Source organism: Contarinia nasturtii, unplaced genomic scaffold (genome assembly GCF_009176525.2).
Source record: "Contarinia nasturtii isolate CC-2019 unplaced genomic scaffold, AAFC_CNas_1.1 Cnas_scaffold_810, whole genome shotgun sequence".
Taxonomy (NCBI): domain Eukaryota; kingdom Metazoa; phylum Arthropoda; class Insecta; order Diptera; family Cecidomyiidae; genus Contarinia; species Contarinia nasturtii.
This window is the reverse complement of record NW_022198157.1, coordinates 2821878-2843086: the sequence shown is the minus strand read 5'-3', so window position 1 is coordinate 2843086 and position 21209 is coordinate 2821878. Positions and strand designations below refer to the sequence as shown.

Sequence of the window (21209 nt, the reverse complement as noted above, 5' to 3'; positions counted from 1 at the left end):
CCGCAACGATTGTGTTCAACGGAATGTATACAGTAGATGTTCGTTGCAGTGTGGATCGCAGCAATAGCCAACAACAACAACAACAGCAGCAGCAGCACATGCTTGTATAGGTAGAGTGAATGAAGTAGAACCAACGTTACCAAAAAGTGTTCGTGTGGTTAGTAGTATATTGAATGCTGTACCAAACGGTACGTACTGCTGCACGTCGCCCGTTGTGTCGACCTATTGGATTAAGATCATTCGAGTTTCGTTTGGCAGTAAACGAAAAAAAAAAATATTTTAATAACAACAACAACAAAAAATTGTGCAATAAAAACACCCAATTTTTGGATAAAAAAAAACGTTTCTGGGGTAAAATTATTTTTGTTCCAAATAACATTGAAGTTTAAAGTGAATGGTTCAATGAGTGTTGATCTAAGTTGAATGAGAACAAGCAGAAAAGGTGCAATCTACACAGGTGTGCTTGTAATTCTGAGAAAACAATAAAACATGGACAGTCCGTCAATGGCAGTTTCAAAGTAAAAAAAAATCGATTTGTGTAAAAGTACAAAACAGGATTTCTTAAAATCAAACATATTCATTATTTCGAATACAATGTAAGAAAAAAAATAACAACAAAACGGAAAAAAGAGAAAAAAATCCGACTTATTTGGTGCTAGTTTTTATGTGAGTGAATTTTTTCAACAGTGAAGCCTGATTTAAGTAACAGAATTTTTTTTTCTGTGCACCAACCAAATGTCAGTTATTTACATTGACGATCAGATACAGAATTTTGAGGGAAAAACTGTTTTATCGTACCAAATGATCAGCAGAATTTATTCAAACACAAAAACGCGCCGCAACCAAATGTAATTATCATATTAGTGTGCTGAAACTAGACGCGATTCATTAAAATTATTATGTCATTCATATGACGTCGAAGAAAAAAAAGAGAATTCGTAACAAATAAAAACATAAAAAAATGAATTTGGTTTAAATAAAAGCGGAGAATGTGTTTTAACTAAGATATCTTGTGGATTAATGGGATTCTTGTGTTGGCAAACATGTGCGTGTCGAAATCTCGGAGTTTTGTCTCGATATTATTAATCTTTGTCAAACAATAAAATTTTATAGGGAAATTTTCTCTGATCGATACGTGTGAACGAACTGAACGAATAAAAAAAGCGGAAAATATGGATTTAAATGTTGATTTAGACACAGACTATTCAGCAAATAGTCGTTTAATAAGTGATAATAAGGAACAAATATTAAATATGAATAAAAGAATGAAAGTTCGTAGAAAATCACAGCGGCTACCGTCATCATCGTTAAATTGGTTTGCATCGCGAATCAAATTTACATCGTCAACGGCAAAAGCAACAACAACAACAACCAAAACTATGTTCATAAGTTTACTAACACTGTGTCATCTACTCGGATATACATTGTGTATCGGTAAGTTTTCTTCATATTTATTATACGTATGCGTGCATGACGTTCTTGGTGTGAGTGTTTTCTTTTGATGCAACGTCTCGCAACGATCACAAGACATGGGTGCATGTGTGTCTTTTGATACAAGGGTCTTGGTACATTATGAACAAAATAAACGTAACGATAGTTCTTGCAGCAACACAAATACCTTTAACGATCGCACATACACATATACTTTGACTGTGATTTTGTCGCTTTGTCTGTATATTGCACTCGTTTACCTTGCCATACAACACTTTGTGTGATTGTGTTCTTTTTTTCTCTCTTCTGTTTTAACTTGGTCTAACAATCGCCACATTCGCGTTCATTTGGTGCGGTTAGCATATGCGAGATTCAGTTTCATGACTTGAGGCATATGTGTGTTGTTAAATGTTCTGCATTGAAATGGTTGAACGATCGCATACACTTGGTATATGTATTAAATGTACGCGTTATTGTGTGTACCTGAAAATGCAAGACACTTTTTATTTTCGTAATGCATCGAACCGGATCATGCACATATGCACAACATTATAGGGAGAAAAGAAAAAAAATGTAGAGGCAGTGAGAGAAAAGAGACCAAACGCACACTTACACAATCCAATGAGTGTACACCGTCGATTACATCGAATATGTTTCTTAAGTAATAGGCTCTGGAAGGAAAAAAAAAAAGATATGGAATACCGTTTTGGTATGAGAATGTGAAAATAGATATAAAGCAGAATCAATGCGTTCCATATGATGAACGAAGTCGTGTCTCAGGCATTGCCGCGTCACTGTTAATGTATCTTTCGATTTGTTTTTCTTCATTCGCTCTCAACCAAAAAGAAGAAAAAGAAACCATGCGTTTGAGATGTATAGAATGAAATAGAAAAATCATACATAAATAACAAACACATTCATCAACCCGGGTAATAATCGACGCACGAATTCAATAGAGGAAAAAAAAAAACGTCATGTGAATTCAACAAACACACACTCAAAATCCCATTTTCTATTTCATTCGTTGCTGTTGTGAGTCAACGCTTAACGTTTTTGTGTTGATTTAAACTGTTGGCTGCTTCTGCAATTTCTTACACACAAAAATGTTCTCGTAACGCTAGATACACATCCGACAGGCGAATGTGATGATTGTGCTTGTGTACGACGCGAGAATCTTTTTGCTTCTCGTCAAAAGATAGAAACAGATAAATAACACAAACACACATTTAGAATGCATTTGTGTGCATTCAAACATTTTATACCTGATATTTAACAAATTTTTTTTTCGTTCTTTAGACATTGTATTTTTTGTTATCTACATTCGTGGCCAAACAAGCGTTTTCTGATTTCAAATATATTTCGCTTCGCCTTGCTTTACATTTCTTGTTGGCGTGTGTGTATATCTACTTTTTTACCTCAAATTACATAAATTATTCTTTTTATCGGCCATAATAACAATTTCTCTTACCTTTTTCCTCTATTTAACATACCGATGATAGAACAACACATTCATGACTAAGCAAACAACTGTGATGAACCGAGTATTCTGGTGTGGATCTCAATTTACGATCTTGTGCCAGAGGAATAACATTTTATTAAACGGTTGCCATTGTTTTGCGATGAGAGATTTTTTCGTTTGTTTCACATCATTTTCAGTTTTTCGTGTTTTTTTTCCTCGTCAGCATTAGAACGATAGCTGTAATGAGGCAAACCATTTGAAATCATTAGTTTCAACAGCTTCACCATAATTTTATGTTGCGAAACAAAAACATTTCATTTTGAATTAACAAAAAAACATTCGCTGGTGAATTTCGTTGGAAAAACTGTTTATTCTAAACCATTAAAAATTTCCGGGAAATTGCAATCGAAGCATAAGGATGAAACAAAAAAGGATTTAATGCCTAAAGCCATTCTATTTAACGGTTGTTTTAATCATGTTATTGGCACTCATACACATTTCATCATCAATATTTCCATTGGCCAGTGTTTGGTTTATACACACATTTTTGAAACTAAAAAGAAAACTAAATGAAAAATTGATGACCGCGTTAGCTATGTTCAAAATTGTTCAATTTCCGATGGTATTTAAAATATTCCAAAATAGGAAAGCAGTTAAAAGCCAAGTCTTTATCAGCAGATTTTTATGTTATGGTGCTCAATGAAAAAAAAAAAACAAACAAAACAATGTGTTATATTGTATGTATGAGGCGCAATAAATCCGCTGCGAATTTCACGCCAGGGAACTATAACATAACAAAAACTGATTGTTTTTAAAACATTTTGTCTGAGTTGTAAAAAGGCAATAAACTAATATAAAACTTCCATTTAATGCTCGATACATGCATAATGGCATAAACTAGTGAACGAAATGCAACATGAAAAGTCACTTCGAATGTGATTTTAATTTGTGAAGTGTTAATGAATTTAAAATATCGCAGTGACAAGGTTGTTGTCGCCAGTGATTTTGAACGATTCGATGACCACTTGATGTTTAGTGAAAGATATGCCTCTATTTTTCTTCTTCTTCGCATCAATGTCACTCTTATGTGGTGTCTATTGTGTTGAAAAGCCAAACAAAGTTCATGCTTGAGAAATGCATGCGTCAACTTTTTTTTTCATTATACCCTCAACGAGACGGCCATTGAAAGTAAACTGTCTTTTATTCGAGTGAAGTAATAAAAGAAGAGAAAAAAAACGAATGTCTTTAAAATGTCTCTGGTTTCATGTATATGCAAAGGCCTTCCTCGGACATGTTGGCAACGAACATATATACATTTTCTCCTTTGTAATTTTCAGTCACTTCTTTAGATTTTTTACACTATACATAACGTGCAGCATTTGTTTCGCCTTTTTTTCTGTCGTAAACAATGTTTTTTTTTTCACTTGTCTTTCGCTTTTGGAGTTTTATGCCTTTGAACCGACGCTTAAAATTCGAAAACAGGTCGGTATTTTTTTTTGTCGTTGCCATCCATTCTTTCATGTATATGGCTTCCTCTATCTACTATTGTTTTACACGGAACACTTGTTCACAGTGTCCACATGTCTGTCTTCTTTTACATTGTCGTCTTTTCCACAGGGCAATGAGTGTGTGTGTGTCTGCGGTAAATACATGCGTCGAGTCATGTGTACACCTTAATCCAAACGTTCTATTTTGAAACTCAAGAAACAATGTTAATGAAAACGAAAAGAACAATGCCAAACAAAAGATGAAAATTAACGAAAGTTCTATAGATGTGTGGAAGAACTCTTCGAATTCTATAAGAGAGTTGAAATTGAGTAAAATATATCACATGTAACTAAAATGTGTTGTCAACGCCAATACCATATTTACTCTTATAAAGCAAGCTGTGCTCATCACCCAGAAGCGCATTAAACATTTAATTCACGTGCCATACTTGATGACACTAGGAAGAATTGTTACAAAACCATTTGAATGCCAGTGCACACAGCGACATACACAACCATGTAATTGTCTCTGAAAAAGTGAATTAAATTGCTTGGCATTCTAAGGATTCAGAATTCAAAGCATTCTTCTTCTTCAAAGCAACTAATTTGATTTCTTAACACAATTCAATAAATGCACTTGTGTTGTATGAAAAGTGACTATTGTGATATCTGAAATTGAATTGTTAATGAAACAACAGTGACATGAATTTATTACTTTTGGAATTTCATTGTGTCCAACTATTTAACGGTCTCGGTGAACCTTAATGAACATTCAAGTTTTCGTAATAACAAAATGGAACTGTTTTTTCGGTCATTCAAGAAATTCAAATGTTATTAACATGAAATTGTCGCGATGGAATGGTCACTCTGATGGCCTTGACAATTTTATAATGTCCAAAGCGAATAATATGATTTTAATTATTTTACGGTTAATTTCACTATCGCTAACGTATATAAATGACATCGTTGCGTACATAATGGACCAATTTATTCGGAAAATCAGTGGAACATTATTCAATTGGCTTTCTGTGTTCGCCTATGACGACAAACTAAGACATTGCTTAAAATGCTAAATTACATCATCATTCAAATACGAAAGTCAAAGCGCAGCTGTATCAAATCACCACCTCGGAACTGTATTTATAGAATGTGCTCGAACACACCAAAAATAGCATGAACGTATAATCTTACCCCTCGTCATGGCTTTTAAAACCGGCTGTCTTTAAAATATCGTCTCTTTTTTTTTAAAGGGTAACAAGAACTGTCCTTGAAATGCTGCCAATCGTGCTCAATTTGTTTTCTTTTTATTCCCTTCACATCGATTGTGTTACATTGCTACCTCTTAATGTGACTCATTGTATTAAACATACTTCCGTTATAATTTTGCACATTTTTTTCTTTTCTTCATTGCACTCATACACTATGTGCTCGTATTAATCGGATTTGTTTTCTTTTCACTTTGAAAACTTTAAATCATTTTCCGATTTCAGCATTATAAAAACATTTTGGCGTCGAATTATTTTTGGATTGTTTTGTGAAAAGAAATGAAAATTTACTGTGGCAAATTTAGGGAACCAATAATCGGAAGAAAATGCTTAAGATTTCAAGCAAATCAGTGGAAAATCGCCCTCTTTCAGATGCGATGTATATTTATGGGCCAAAACTTGTGAATTTCGTCAACTTACTTCCGCCAATTTGCACCCATAATTAAGCCGAAATATTTTTGGTAGGGCGAACAATTTGAATCAATTTGAATGCGATAAAAATATCGACACCAGCTTGAATTATTCTGGTACATCGACTATTGTTCGGGTCGATTTATTATCATCCATTTTCGCTTTCGTTTCATCTATTTATTGTGAATTATTTATAGCTTTTCGAATTAACGCTCAATTAAAGTTGAAGAACTTTTAATAAGAGCATACACATTTATTTCGTTTGACTGCGTCTGTTAACAAAAGAAATTGCATTATAAATTCAAAGCAAACCGCATCGATGATAAATTGGCCAAAGAGAGAATTTGATTCAAACTCTGTGATTTTATATTGAATTTTACAGCCAGATACATTAGACTGGTAAAATAAAAGAGCCTTAAGAATAATGCATTAGTTGATGCACTGTGAAAGTAAAGAAAACGGCAATGTGTCTCACATTGTTGTTGTGACGTTCAATTGCGTTAAATTTTTAATTGGACCAATTTGTCTGTGGCTCTAAAACAATGACACTCGCTCGGCAAGTGATCTTAAAATGCAGATAAATGAGCGACATTCTCTTTTGCATGGGAGTTTTTCTTGCATTAAATTTTCCTTTTAATTTCACCAAACGAAGATGCGGAAGACTTGTCACTGGATGATATCGTTGCTTTGTGTGAAGCTCCATTGTGTTTATATTTTGGCTTTGAGGAAATCGTGACGACCGTCGTAATTGATTCGACCGTATCGTTGTCGAGTACATCTGTATGTGTGTGACAATTGTGCTCATCTTTTTTCCGACCACGCGCATTTCACTGTTAACACGCAAAAAACATAAAACACAAAACACACAGCATTTCATGTAGGAAAATCAAACAAAACTAGCACAAATCGTGTTAAACAAATGCTTATTTCAACAGTTTCTTTTATATGCTGCGAAAATTAACGAGCAAAAATTATATCGGTGAAATTTCTACTTTTTTGTGCACACTTCTATTCACAAATTTTTTTGTGTGTCGTGAAAAGTGTATACAACTTTTTCAATCCAACATTTTCATTGTTATGGCTGGTTTTTGGAAAGAAAAATAAAACCGTGAAAAAAAACTGCCTTTTACGATTCGTCTGTTTAAGCTGTCAAAACTAAAAGGTGATTAATGTGAATGGATATCATAAATCCTTAGCCTCCAAAATCGGAGTGCTATGTGTGTGCGGCAAATATAAAAAAAGAGTAAAACAATCATGAAATAAAGAACGAACAAAAATTCATCAAAAATCCACCAATTATAGCTTCATTACAAAAAGCACTTTATTTGGATAAAGGCACGAGTTAAAATATGTTTACATATATATATATATATATATTTTTGGTTTTCAATTGCAAACGAGCGTTTTATCGGTATGTTTGCGACGAGAATCACTTTACGATATCAAAATAGTAAATAGACCAGGAAAACGAGTGCGCGTTCGCTTGAAAGCATAGTTCAACATTTTTGAGCGAGAGAAAAAAGAGTAAATATATTGTAATTGGCCTGGGAATGCGAATGAAATCACGCACTGTTGGCTATGTGAGTATGCACGTTGTAACTGATAAGAAGCATACAACACAAATAAAACAATATAAACCGGGTAAATTCATATCCGAATCTAAAATTGTGAGAGAAAACAATTTGAGTTCAAAAAAAACATTGCTTGCGATAACCGAATGACTGTACTCGTGCTCATATGGAAAAAATCGCAATCGAAAATAAATATATGCATAACGAAAAAAAAACAACAACAAGAACGCGGGGTGAACAAAAATAAATGGTAACATAGCCGTTGACATTTTCAATATCCAAATTTTTATTGTGGCAAATGGATGAATAATTAAAACTGACACGATCTATGGACGAAATATAGTGCCTTTTCACAAGTGGAAAATATGACCGCATACATACTCACACACATACATCAAGCGCTTGATTTATTTTTATGTGCAAAACTCTACTGATAATCAAGAACTATGAAAAAAACTCACATATGTATGAGTTATATTCACTCCGTTGCTATTTTCTGGGAATATTTTGATCGAATTACCAAAATATTCATCGAATTGCGCATTTTTAATGTCAAACCTTCCACAAATAAATCGAATCTCATTCGTTGAAATCCGAGAAGTCAATTTCTGTTCGTAAATTTAAAAAAAAAATCTAATTCTATCAACAAAGTAATTGGATTGCATTTCAAAACATGCATATTTGAACTAATCCCAAATCCAAATTTTGACACATATACGAGAAAACATATTCGAGAGAAAATTGTGTTTATTTATTGCATTATCACGTATGCATTTCAGGTCAAACAGTTTGTTAAACATAATTCAAGATAAAAAAAATCTGTTCCAGAGAGGAAGAACACTTGAAAATGTATCATCCATCGAAGCGATTGCCACTTTTAATTGCCGCTTATTTAACGAGTAGAAATGCTTTTAACATCCACACTCACACACAAAATGTCGAAGAACCAAAGAGAAGCGCCGCCAATATACAGAACATTCAAATGCAATACACTCGAGACGACATTTTAAAGTTCTTTAAGATGTTTATTGTATGACGATACTTAAACAAGTAAATTAATGATGCGGTCACCAGCAGCAATACATGCATCGGTTTCACAAGCATCAGACTCTTCTTTTACCTTTTTTTCTGTGTTTATCGTTTTCTTTTTGAATGTGGCATCGATTACAATGAAAACGCTTTGAAACATGCACAATGTTTTACCATTTGCATGCAAATGCATACAACTGCGTCGGTGACTGAACAATGATCATGCTTGTTCAAATTGATAGAATATCGAGGCGAAGGAAGCAACACAAAAAAGGAGAGAATAAACGAACAGAAAGAATGTGATGTGAGACGACAAAAAAAACGAAAAACTGGAGAGAGGAGACAGAAAAAAAGTTGAGAATAAAAGGGAAGCGCAATGAAAAAAAAATCCATAATAAATATTTAGATTTCATATTTTATTGTGTACATATGTAAAGTCTACCTGTTAACTGACTGCTGGATAGTACATAGATTCAATTTAGCATTCAGGTATGCGTCGCAAACGGCAAAATCTGACAGCAAAAATATGAATACATCACATTTTTCACATGAAGAGCAACGAAAAAACGCGCTATTTCGAAAAACTTAAAATGTCAACGGCTCAAATAAAAATCAGATGAAATTAGCCGAGAGAAAAACATGCTGACATTTTTACCATGTTCACATTCTGTTCAACCGTCAATTATATACTATCTTCTTTTTTTTTACTTTGCAGTCAGTTCTATCTTGCTCATTTTAAATAAAGACAGACATGTTAGCATTATAGTATTTAAAGAGTTGAATTCATGCAGTTGCGTTTTCTAATAAAATGAAAACGGGGCGATCGGCCAGAAGTTTTATGGCAATGAGCTGAAATTAAAATGAAAGATGAAGTAGAAATTGAAAGAGCTTCAACATTAACCCGACCATGTTTATCAACATATCAATATTATTTCGATATTAACTGCTAATTATTATCCGCGGCATACGTTTTGACTTGTTATTCATGATGTTTGACGTTCTTATTTCAGCTTCTTTGTAATGGGCGAAAACGAAGACATTTTTAATGGTTATACTCGTTTTTACCATCGCATTCTATGACCGGCTTTAGAAAATGGTTTTATGATTCAATTTCCATTTTCATTTCACGTCGAATAATGTCAATGAAATGTTTCCGAAATGATTTCTGAAATGAGCACGCTCATCAACGGGTTTTTGAATGATGCCATTAATCGACCGAATCTGATAAATATATCAGAATTGAGTTAACAGCATAGATGCGTGTAACGAAGGAAATTCGTAACGAATTCCCATCCGGGTTTCGAAATATGCAAAATGCCATTGGCAGATAAACAATTCAATAGCGACATTCCTTCCATTTTGGACCTCATGCAATTCAATAGCTCCGAATCAAAATGGCCCCAATCAAACCGGTGATGCATATTTCAATCCCGTTCAATCGAACGTGTGTACCCGGCATGTGTGTCAAAACCACATTACCAAAAATTACGTATACAGTGTGTGCTTATTTTGAATTATGGCTGGTTAAATAATTAGGTGCTGAATGACAACGATGCTCACGGAGATCAATCGATTCGGTTGTGCGTTTCGTGCAATTTCCTGGAAAATTTTCACAATAAAATCCATTCTGATTTACTGACTGATGATTGATAATAATGAAACAAACATGAACATCGACTCGGTGCTCTGTGATGAACCTTCCATGCATTTTCATTTGAATGTAAACTATGTGAAAAATATTCATGTATGAGTGTTTCTTGGCGCGATGTTTACGTTTACGAATACCTTTATATCCTACCTTGTTAATCATTATTACCAGACCAAACCGAAAATCATAATGAACGAATCGCGATTAATCTGAAAAATGAGTTTGACTTTGCCACGAATGCATGTTCACGTTAAATGAAATTATGTGGTGACCCATGATTTTATCCGCTATTTTCTACTGAAAATGGAACACAATTTCAATTACCCAAACACTGCGCAATGTAAACGCGTATTCTATGCATTAAAATGAAATCTCCAAACAAGAACGTAACGAATGCATGTGCAAGTACGTCTGAAGTGTGTTACCTGTTGACGAGACAGAGATAGAGAGAGATAGAAATGGCAAAAGAGAAAAGTAGACAGACAGAGAGAGAGAGAGAGAGAGAGAGAAAGAGATAGAAATCTCGTAATGACCACGATAAATGTTACAGAAAATTTGCGAATTTACCCATGGGAAATGGCGGCATCATTGTGTACATAAATCCAATTCCTTCATTACGATGGTGAGTCTGAACTACTCATTGTCTTTCATTCATGTGTGTGTGTGTGTATTTATGAGAAATATGAGTAAACGCAGCCCGTCCCGTAAACCGCTAAGCTCAATTGAGTTAAGAACGTCAAAACCTGCAACAATAACCAAATGAATGCATAATATGCAATTATTTCGTTCGCTGAACTTCTCACAAACCAGCATTTTCTGTCCGTCGTTCGTCCGATTTGCATTTGAAAGTCGAGGGAGAGAGAGTGAGAGAGAGAGAGAGATTGAAGAAAGAAATTGCACCAAGATTAAAATATATACATCTCTATATGTGTGCAAAACACATTAAAATGGTTGGGTTTATTCAGTAAAATGAATCATTATTATCTAAACATGAAATTATTTCAATTTAATAAGAAAGGTAGACGAAGGAAAGAGGGACAATGAAGACGATAATTGTGAGACCGTCGGCAAAATAGAGTCTCCACATGATAAGAGGCAAATGGTGTTTCAATGCATTTTATCGCACTTAGAACACTCATATCGACTGATTGTCGTTCAAAATACACAAGAATAAGAATAGAATTCTTCGAATGCGATTCCAATCTTTTCGCTTTTGTTTTTCGCTGCGCTGCAAACGATAAATATTCATTAGATAGTTTTATTTATAAAAATGTGCAATTAAAAGTGGCAGCAAGTGGAATAAGGTGAAAAAACGAACATTCTTCCGTTTCGATTTTTATTCTGCCAACGCAGTCGAAGTGGCTTAGCATGGCATTGGTGTGTAACAGAGTTTTGAATTTTTCAATGCCAATTCATTCAATTATAATTACCATTAGTTAATGTAAATTGAAATTTTCAATTTATTTTTTTCAATTCATTGAATTGAATTTTCAATTACCATTTACATTCAAATTGATAAATGAATTGAAATTTATTTCAATTGCGTGAAGTTGTAGAGATTGATGTCTTATGCGGCATTTGTGCATAGCTAATGTCAAAAGTGAGGTTAATATTTGAATGCGCACATTCAACAATAACGGTTGCTCGTTGCTGTGTCAATAAGTTTAAAAGAAATCGCAGCAATGAAAACAGTTTCAAATTTTAATTTTTTTAATTTGTATATTAATATTAAATTTTAAATATATATACATTTTAATTTACATTCAAAATGTTATTATAAATGAATTGACGGTAAAAAATTGAAAACAATCGAGAGTAGTGATATGGGAGCCAACTAGAATCTCTGCAACTTCACGCAATTGAAATGAATTTCAATTCATTTCTCAATTTGAATGTAAATGGTAATTGAAAATTCAATTTAATGAATTGAAAAAAATGAATTGAAAATTTCAATTTACATTAACTAATGGTAATTGATTTTCAAATAAATGAATTGAAAAAACTAATCATTATTTCAAACTCTGGTGTGTAACCGCAACCATACGAACATGGACACTATTGATGAAAGAAATGAAGAGACGACAATATTAAATCGCCGTTTCAATTATACGCGTAGAAAAAGATGAACAAAAAAAAAATTGTGTAAAACATTTAATTGAACTTTTTCTCTGTCTTCATTTCTACAATACACCATTTACAAATGGCCATTATAATATGGGCGCAAACTGGAGAACTTTAAACTCGTTTCGATTAAAATAAATCGCCATTTTACGTGGTTCGTGCTATTTAATACCGGCTGTCACTCAAATTCATTTCTAATAAAATCGAGATCGGAGTCCGGCCTTTTGTTAGCGATTTTTCTATTGAATTTGCTGCTTTAGGTTCCTCGGCGACGTGTTTGTGGCACACAAAAATCACGAACTATTTTATATTAGAAAAAAAACTTTTTTATTTCTTGGAAATGAATGGTGTTGAGAAGTGCATGTGGAACGTCAATTAAATTGCATGTATACGATGGCCATTTTTTCTTCGATTTAATTTTTTGCCGAGATTTTTTTATAAAAAAAACTTAATCGTAAATTGGAAATTTGATTGAAACTCTATTGCAATGGGGCCTAAAATGAAATTAAGCCTATCACATTTCAAAAGAAAAGAGCAATCCATTTAAATTATAAAATGACAATCAGGTGGAGCTTAAATAGCACAAAAGATGATGATCCACTCAAAATATATTCAATAGCATCGGTGAATGGGTCAGATGCATATAGGCGTTTTATCGAAATCAATCACTCGAGCTCACGATTCTTTTGAAATGTCGATGCGACATAAATGCATCGAACTGAATTAAAATTTTCATCAACTGTAGCACAGCAAGAGAAATTGAGAAAAAAAGGAATTCACGAGAAAAACGGCTCCAAAGAGTTGAATGTACAAAGTATGGATACAGTTCTGTCTATGGCATCATATTTTCCTTTTTCTCTATCATTTTTCTGTGTTTCTATGGCTTTTTGAATTCCAGTTTTCATCATCTCAAAAATTTGCATTTTTTTCACTATTTTCCAATTTTGTTCTTTGCCAGAGATAAAACGTTAGTGGAAAAGAAGTCTGTGTGTGACAACGACCAATCGGCGAATCAAACCGATTGGAAAGAACCAATTAGAGATTCGAAAATTAATTTGGAAAATGAGCAAAAAATAAGGAGTATTTGCATTTGAATTTATAGCATTTGCCGGATGTTTGCAAAGCAAATAGTCAAAACGGATGGACTCGCTCAAAATGCAAAAGCCAAAGGATAACGACGTCGACAATGAGATCATTATTGGACGAAAAATCGAACTCTATGGCTTTTGTTCGTATACACAATACACATCCATAGTAGCAAATAACATACTAAACTGACAACATAATAGATATTAATATACAGCCTACAAACAAACAAATACACAATGCAAAATACCATAAAAGCCGCCTTTGTAATAGATATATCCACCTACGTACGATTTTGCACATACCCCTCCTCTTCCTTCTCTCTCTCTCTGTCCCCTTTCATCGCTCATATTCGATTTCAAACATACAAAAGGTTTTAATTTGCTAAGAGTACACGAAAAAACGTTGTTTAAACAAACGAACTTGTGAAAAATTATGGTTTTGTTCTCGGAGTTATTATTCATTGTGACTCTATTATTGAAAAATAGGTTCGATTTAATTAAATCGGTCTTTCGGTCATTTAATATTGTGTTTAATCAATCGACACGTTTTGAACATTAACATTTCCTCTGTAAATTTCGTGTTGCATTGACGTACATTATGTATTAATAAGATTTCAGAAGCCGTTTCTATTGCGCCAAACGTAGCATCATCCGGTCAATTCTCAATGAATTTATTGAAATAGAAAAACATCTGCTTAGCGCCGTACGGATCGAAACATCAATTTTGGCCGAATGACAAATGCTTGCAGATGCATTTTGCAACAGACTCAGTATTGATTGTCTCAAACCCCCATATCACATTGGCATCTTCATATAAAATTCACGATGTGAAAATGAGCTGAGAATCAATATTTAAAAAGTGGTGTTCAGCCAACAAAATTGACATTGTTTGGAAATAATGGATTAATTTTTCAATTTTCCAAATTCAATCGTCTGAACTGAAAGACGATTGATGAAAAGGCCTTGACTGCATTCACTTCAACAATCCATTCAACTTTAAAGTGACATATTTTCCATTGTTCTCACAACAAATGTTACGCTGACCAGACATAATAAATATGTTCGAATGCATGTGCTTGTGTGTGTGTGTGCCACAGGCGACGTATCGCATACGATATTAAACCGAAACGAAGAGAATCACGTTGAAAATGAAATACATTTTCGAAATTCATCATATATTCAATAATAATTTGCTTGCATGTCACTAATTGCGATACATTTATTAAATGCCAGACATTTTGAAAAGAAAACAAAAACCCTCAGCGAAACGGTTCCTTTGAAAGGCACCGGTTTAAAATTGCATTTCAGACGAGAGAAATCGAAATTGTTTCTGTGAAAATTGAAATAATATCCAAAATTGACATCAAGGTTTCTCGTCTAAAGTGAATTGCTCTTTTGTTTCTTGTTGATTCAAAAGTTGTGGCGCATAATAAACAATTCGAACATATTTCAAATCAATCAAATCTAGTCGATTGAAAACAGATTGAAAACAAATTGCACTTAATGTGTATCTATTAAATACAACATTTCTGACATTCCATTTACGAATTGAAACTGTAAATTCGGCCGCTACGATAAATCATTTCGAAATGGATTACCAGTTTCCGATTGAAATATATGTATCTCTCTCTCTTAAATCCAAACATGTAATAAAATTCAATATTTTATTTGTCAATGAATCATCATTTGGCCCATTCCATGAGTCACACACATAAAAAGAGTAGCCGATGCGCATTCCAGCACCACGCCGTGTACAGAGTTTGCACAGATTTTCTGACCGTTTCTCGTATTCTGGTTCAGTTTTATTTACGGCCTAATTTCAATTTTGATACACATTGTATTCGATGCGGAAACAGTTTTGGTTATTGGAATTTGATTATCCGAGAGAGAATGAAAACAAAAAGTTTAGTTTTTATTGTGAATTTATTGCATGGTAATAATTCATTGCACTTAGTTTGATTGTGTTTGTGTGCGGCAGTGGTGAGATGCGGAGAGTTTGCTTGATTGTGGGCATCGATGTTTTTACGCAATTTAATTAAGCCGAAAACAAGAGCATACCAAAACTACTCTATGGAACGCGCCTCGCTGTTTAATCAATACAACATTTGTCGAATAATCGAATTTCCATTCAAAGTTGCTACATACACAAACAATTCACAGACACACGCGCACATAGCAATTCAACATCGAACGAAAGAACGAGGCAAGCAAGCGGTAAATGAACTTCGCTTTGATTGTCTCATTTTTCTGTTCTTTCGTCGATTCTTCGCTGTGTGCTCTCTAGTTTTTTCACCGTGCGATCGAGAAAACGAGAAAGAACTTAAGCATTCCATCCATGGACATTTGCTTGTTTCGTTCTTTGCGTTCACTACTTACCGCATACCAATCGATGATGATACATCATGTAACATTCGCGGTCGCTTTACCAGCGACTACACCAACACACATACACACAGCGTTTGAAGTGAAACATTTCTCAGGCGAAAAACTCGTCGAACAAGATGCGAAAAATGAAACGACACAAAGGAAAAGAAAGACGGTCAAACAGAATCATGTACATTTTATTTCACTGGAATTTCGCATTTTTTGCTTTGCTTTTATGGAGAAAAGTGTTCAATGACTGGTTTGGTTCGCATTCTGTATCCAAATAGTCGATAATCGAGCACTTGAAAAAGAGAGAGAAAAAGGCGACTTTGTGAATGCCAATCTCATGAACAAACACCATCGCTTTCGATACGCTCGGTTGACAAAACTCAAGAAGAATATGAAACATCCCGGTGAGGACTCTTTTTATTGACTCTTACAAACTTCAATTAATTTGTACTTAAAAAAATATATAACAACAACCACTTCGATAAAATCATTACCAGTATCAACGTAATGATTCTATTTAAAACGATTTATCTTATCACAACAAAGAAAATACTCAACTGGATTAATTATTCATGAGTGTATTTTTTTCGTGGTTAATTATATCCAAATTAATGGCCCTTCATAAAGTTGTAAACCAACGACAGAGAAAAAGTTCTCAAATCGGTTTTTAAACAGCACAAAAGGAAAGTGACATCAATCAAAGTCAGTTTGGGTTAAATCGGATGCCTACAGTAAGCCGTAATTAATTTGAAAAATTGTTAGCTCTTGCAACTGTGCATTCCAAATCTTTCTTATCTTTTATTTAAAAACAAGTAAAGCATGACGACAAGATCACCTGTTGTGCTTTTTTTGAATAGTCCATTTTAAAAGCAATAAATTTACCAAAATAGATGTCCACATAAAAAGATTAGATTATTTATGTGTCGATGTGACACTCTTTTTTATCGTTCGATGTGAGCCTCCGAATAAAAATAAAACTAGAACAATCAGATTTTCACTATCGACGTTTGTCTATGCGCATTGCTCATTTGAGATTGAATAAAAAAGTGATCAGGTTGCATGCGGTGAACTATTGCAGTGAACCATTGTAGAAAAAAATTTGAATTTTTATTCGGCTTTTCTCAAATATGCTTTTCCACGTTTCAACATTGAATCATTCAAATGCTTCTATAATTTCATTGCTCTCTGTTATATTTTTTTATTCACCTGGTTGAAATGTTGAAAAGTTACATTTTTTCATCTCTCTCTTTTCATTTAAATTCTTTTTTTAGCTTCTGCATGAAATTCAAATTGGTCTCATGCCGATTTTTTGTATTCGTTATGGTTTTGAGTCCAATTAAAAAGTATTTTCTGTTCAGCGAATTGATTTGTGCGCATCGAAATTATTGAAAATGCTGAATATTGCTTACTGTGCAATAAGGCAAGAGATGATGACGACACTCACACTTGAAAAAAATCAAACCATCTATATTTCCATCTTCTTAGACGGGCAAAGGTGAAATATGAAGAGAGCCAGAAAGAGAGAAAAAAAGAAGCTTCGTTGTCAATGCCTTAGTTTCGCATTATTACCTTCGCGCATATTGTGTGAATATATTCATAAAAAACCACAATTTTTGACCATTTGTGTAATCTTCAATGTTCACTATTGAGCAATAGACTCAACAGATCGATTCTATCCGCAATAAAATCATTCATACTTATTAACTGTTTATGTTTTGTTCGACACATGAAAATCGCCGAATATACAAACTCATAAAATGTAATTGAGTTGTGTAAAAAAAATATGAATAATAAGCGCGTCATGCAATCGATGTCCAATTTCTAATACCAATACAAAATAGCGCTAAGCACCCATAAGCCCACCAACTTGACCGGATCTTCGATTCATCTGTTTATTGTTTGAATGTGTTTTTAAATGCTATTCATGAACCTATTAAAAAAAGATTTCATTTTTTTGTTCGCTGGCTTATAAAGTATATCTGAAATGATTTCATTACATGTTCAAGAATCACCGGAAACCGGTTTTTCTGTGTGGACAATTTGTTTTCTTCGTATTTTTTGTAGTTCATGGTGTTGAATATGTCGCTTGCCCAATTTATACACCACACAATTTACCAGTGTTGCTAGTTAAACGACTGCTTTAGTAGTTGTTTTATCATTATTTTGAATAGGCGGTGCGCTACCGCCTTAAAAAGAAAATCTGTTTCGAAGTGGAAAAGAGCACATCAAAAATTGTTGACAACATTTCGTAAGATACTTTGTTCTTTTTCGAATGTCGTGAGGTCAAAATGGATCTTTATTTTCTTGGTTCAAAAGACATTTGAATTTCGGCATTGAAAAGTTAATTTCTGGCACAACACACGCCGTGATTTACTTCTAATGTGAGCGATATATAAATTGAAATTTATGTTCATGTCTTAAATAAGATCGTCAGCTGGAGCAGCCGTTTGAAATGGTCTTTAAATGAAATCATGAAAATCATTTGTCTTTGATGCTGTGTCGATTTGTCATTTGATGTTGCAAACAGGCACGATTTCCCATTTTCACGTAATTGTCAGAAGTTGCATTTCACTTTGTGTAATGGTGATAATGAACTTTTATGTGAAACACGATGCAATTATTCTTTCATCCCAGCGAACAGATCTGTGTGTCGTTTTTTCTCTCTCTCTTCCTTCCCCCGCCATATTTATGGCAACGAAAAAATAAAACCAGTTGTCGCCATGTTTAGTACCGTTCAAACAATTACACAAATATCTATTTATAACACAAGATGCAATAAAAATGGAGTTCGTTCGGTGGAATTTATTTTCAAGGAGCCCTCCATTAAATTGTTGCGTGTAATTTACAGCTTTGTTTGCATCTCTATATCGTTGCGATTTAATAAGCGAATAATTGAGTAAGGAAAAATTACATCAATTAGTTCTTGCTATATATTTGCCAAAGACACAACATGGAATCGAAGCAACTGGTACGAGGGAGAAGGAAAAGAATGACACTGTGTTGAGCTTATCCTCTTTTGGAAAATCAGCTTCCACAAACAAAGAGCGGATGAATACCATCATGATTATTTCATCATTCGATAGCGTTCAAGTGTATGTTGTCGATGCAAAATCGCATGTGAATCGAGCTTTACACGTCATTCAAATGGAATCGACAAAACAATCACATTTCAACATCGTCTCTTTTTTTGCATATTTTTCATCAACTGATGACAAAGAGAAAATAAACGACTGGTATATATCAAATGCATATGGTTGTAAACCATATTTTTTCTGCCAATCTGGAATTTCAACATTCGCGTGCTCGCATTTGGTGAATTTCTATGTTTTATGTTTTGCATTTCAAAACAAGAATAAAATGTTCAACAACAAAAAAAATTACCATCAAAATAGAGTGGTATAGAGATTGTAGACCGTTGAACATTGAATAATTTCTATCTCCGGATGAATGCAAACCAAGAGATTTATCACGTTCAATTATTCCACACGCATAAATACAGGATCTTTTTATGCTATTCATTTTGCAATGCGCGTTCGACACACACACAAAATAGAATCAAACTAAACCACACAAACAAACAGACAGAGACATAGAGAAATAAAAATAGATTCAATGAAGCTAAAGTTTGATACTCTCCACAAGCTCATAAATTCCACACTGAATCCATTGTTAAAATACAATTGCATTTTTGCCAGTAAACTTTGGTTTCATACAGTTGTTTTGTCTGTCATTCGTTTCTATCTCTATCACTGATGAATGAACCAAACAATAAAAAATATGTCCAAAGCGAACAAACAATAATAAATTTGAATATATTTCGAGTGATTTGACGAGATCTTGGAAAAAATTGCTCAAATGAAAAACTACTGAACCAAATGAATCTACACAAAGCAGTCTATGTATTTCGGATGGATATCCATACGAGATATTTTAGAATATCTGGATATTTAACGCAACTGCACAGAGCCAGAGCTGTCTGCGTCGCACATATAATCTACGGTATGTCGCTACACGTGAAATACAGACACAGTGTGACTGTGTACGTGCGACACTTGATACACATATACGTCGCGACATACCGTAGATTCTATTTGCGACGCACACAGCTCTGGCGCTGTGCAGTTGCGTTGAATATCCAGATATTCTAAAATATCTCGGATGGATATCCATCCGAAATATATAGACTGACACAAAGAAATTAACTAGAACCTTACAAAAATTATAATTACTATTTTTGTTGTATAATTTTAAAAAAAATCGTGTTAATTTTTTGAACGTTAAAACGAAGAAAATATGTACGTTGTAGAAAATAAAGTTTTCCAGTGAACTGGAACAAACATAAGTTGTGTTTTTTTATTACGAGAACCTTTGTGACTTTGGACATATTCGTGTTTGTTCATATTTTCCGTCGATGAGACAAACTAGTTGAGTAAAATAGCCATGTTCACTGAAAGAACTTAAAGTGATATTTGTTCGTTTAATAGTTATACAACGTTCAAGTGCAAGTGCTTCATGTAGATAGAAATTTTTTCTTCACTTATTTCGCACACTGTAACATTGTAAGTAAAATCATTTCTCTTCCTCACATTGTGAAACACATTACAAGTTAATGCTGAGCGCGATGAAAAACAAATCTGTAAAAAAATCATGTTGTCATCAATATTGCAGTTGCAACGATTCTTTATTAACTATTTAACTTGTAACGAGAATATTATTTAATTGTTTGCACTGGCAGCGCGCGTAGCTCATGAATGAGATGGAAAATAAACATACGGATAGTTTTTAATTAGTAGTCGATGCAAAAGTCATTTTTTTCTCGCTATTTATGCTCACACTCGCTTGTAAACCAGCTCAATAAATATTATTGCTTTTTTTAAATTTAAATATGCACGAAAAATGTGCAATTTTAATTTTAATGAAATCATTTAAATGAGCATAAACATTTTTTTAGAGGCACAAAAAATTCAAACAACTGGATTAATTGCGCACTAATTACGAATGATCTGCATGATTAACTGTGAAATACCGTAGTTATGCATATTTTTATTCATAAACAATGCGATGTTCAGGTCATAGGTTCGATTATCGAATTTGATAACGTGCAATTTTCACCATTGGATTGATATCGTTAATTGCTATGGCACTTTTTATTGTGATACGAATGCAAATTTTAATGGATTATTTTAAAAATGTTTTACATGCTGTGACAACTTGTAATGTTAAAAATGACAATTTATCAGTTTGAAAGAGATTACACATGTTGAATTCAAGTGTTTTTTGTCAAAATTGATACAGTTGGTATATACGGTGAAATTTTAGTTTCAGA

General features: G+C 33.6%; 1 protein-coding gene across 8 annotated transcripts in view; it reads left to right on the top strand.

Annotated features, from left to right (window-relative positions):
- Positions 1–177: 177 nt before the first annotated feature.
- The window catches only part of LOC116342188 (protein sidekick), a 94237-nt gene continuing 73205 nt past the window's right edge, over positions 178–21209 (top strand). For all 8 annotated transcript variants that reach the window (XM_031769700.1, XM_031769698.1, XM_031769697.1 and 5 more), the window contains exon 1: positions 178–1434. In XM_031769700.1, the coding sequence (XP_031625560.1) occupies positions 1173–1434 (262 nt within the window). In that variant the 5' untranslated portion in view covers positions 178–1172. The remainder of the gene's footprint in view (positions 1435–21209) is intronic.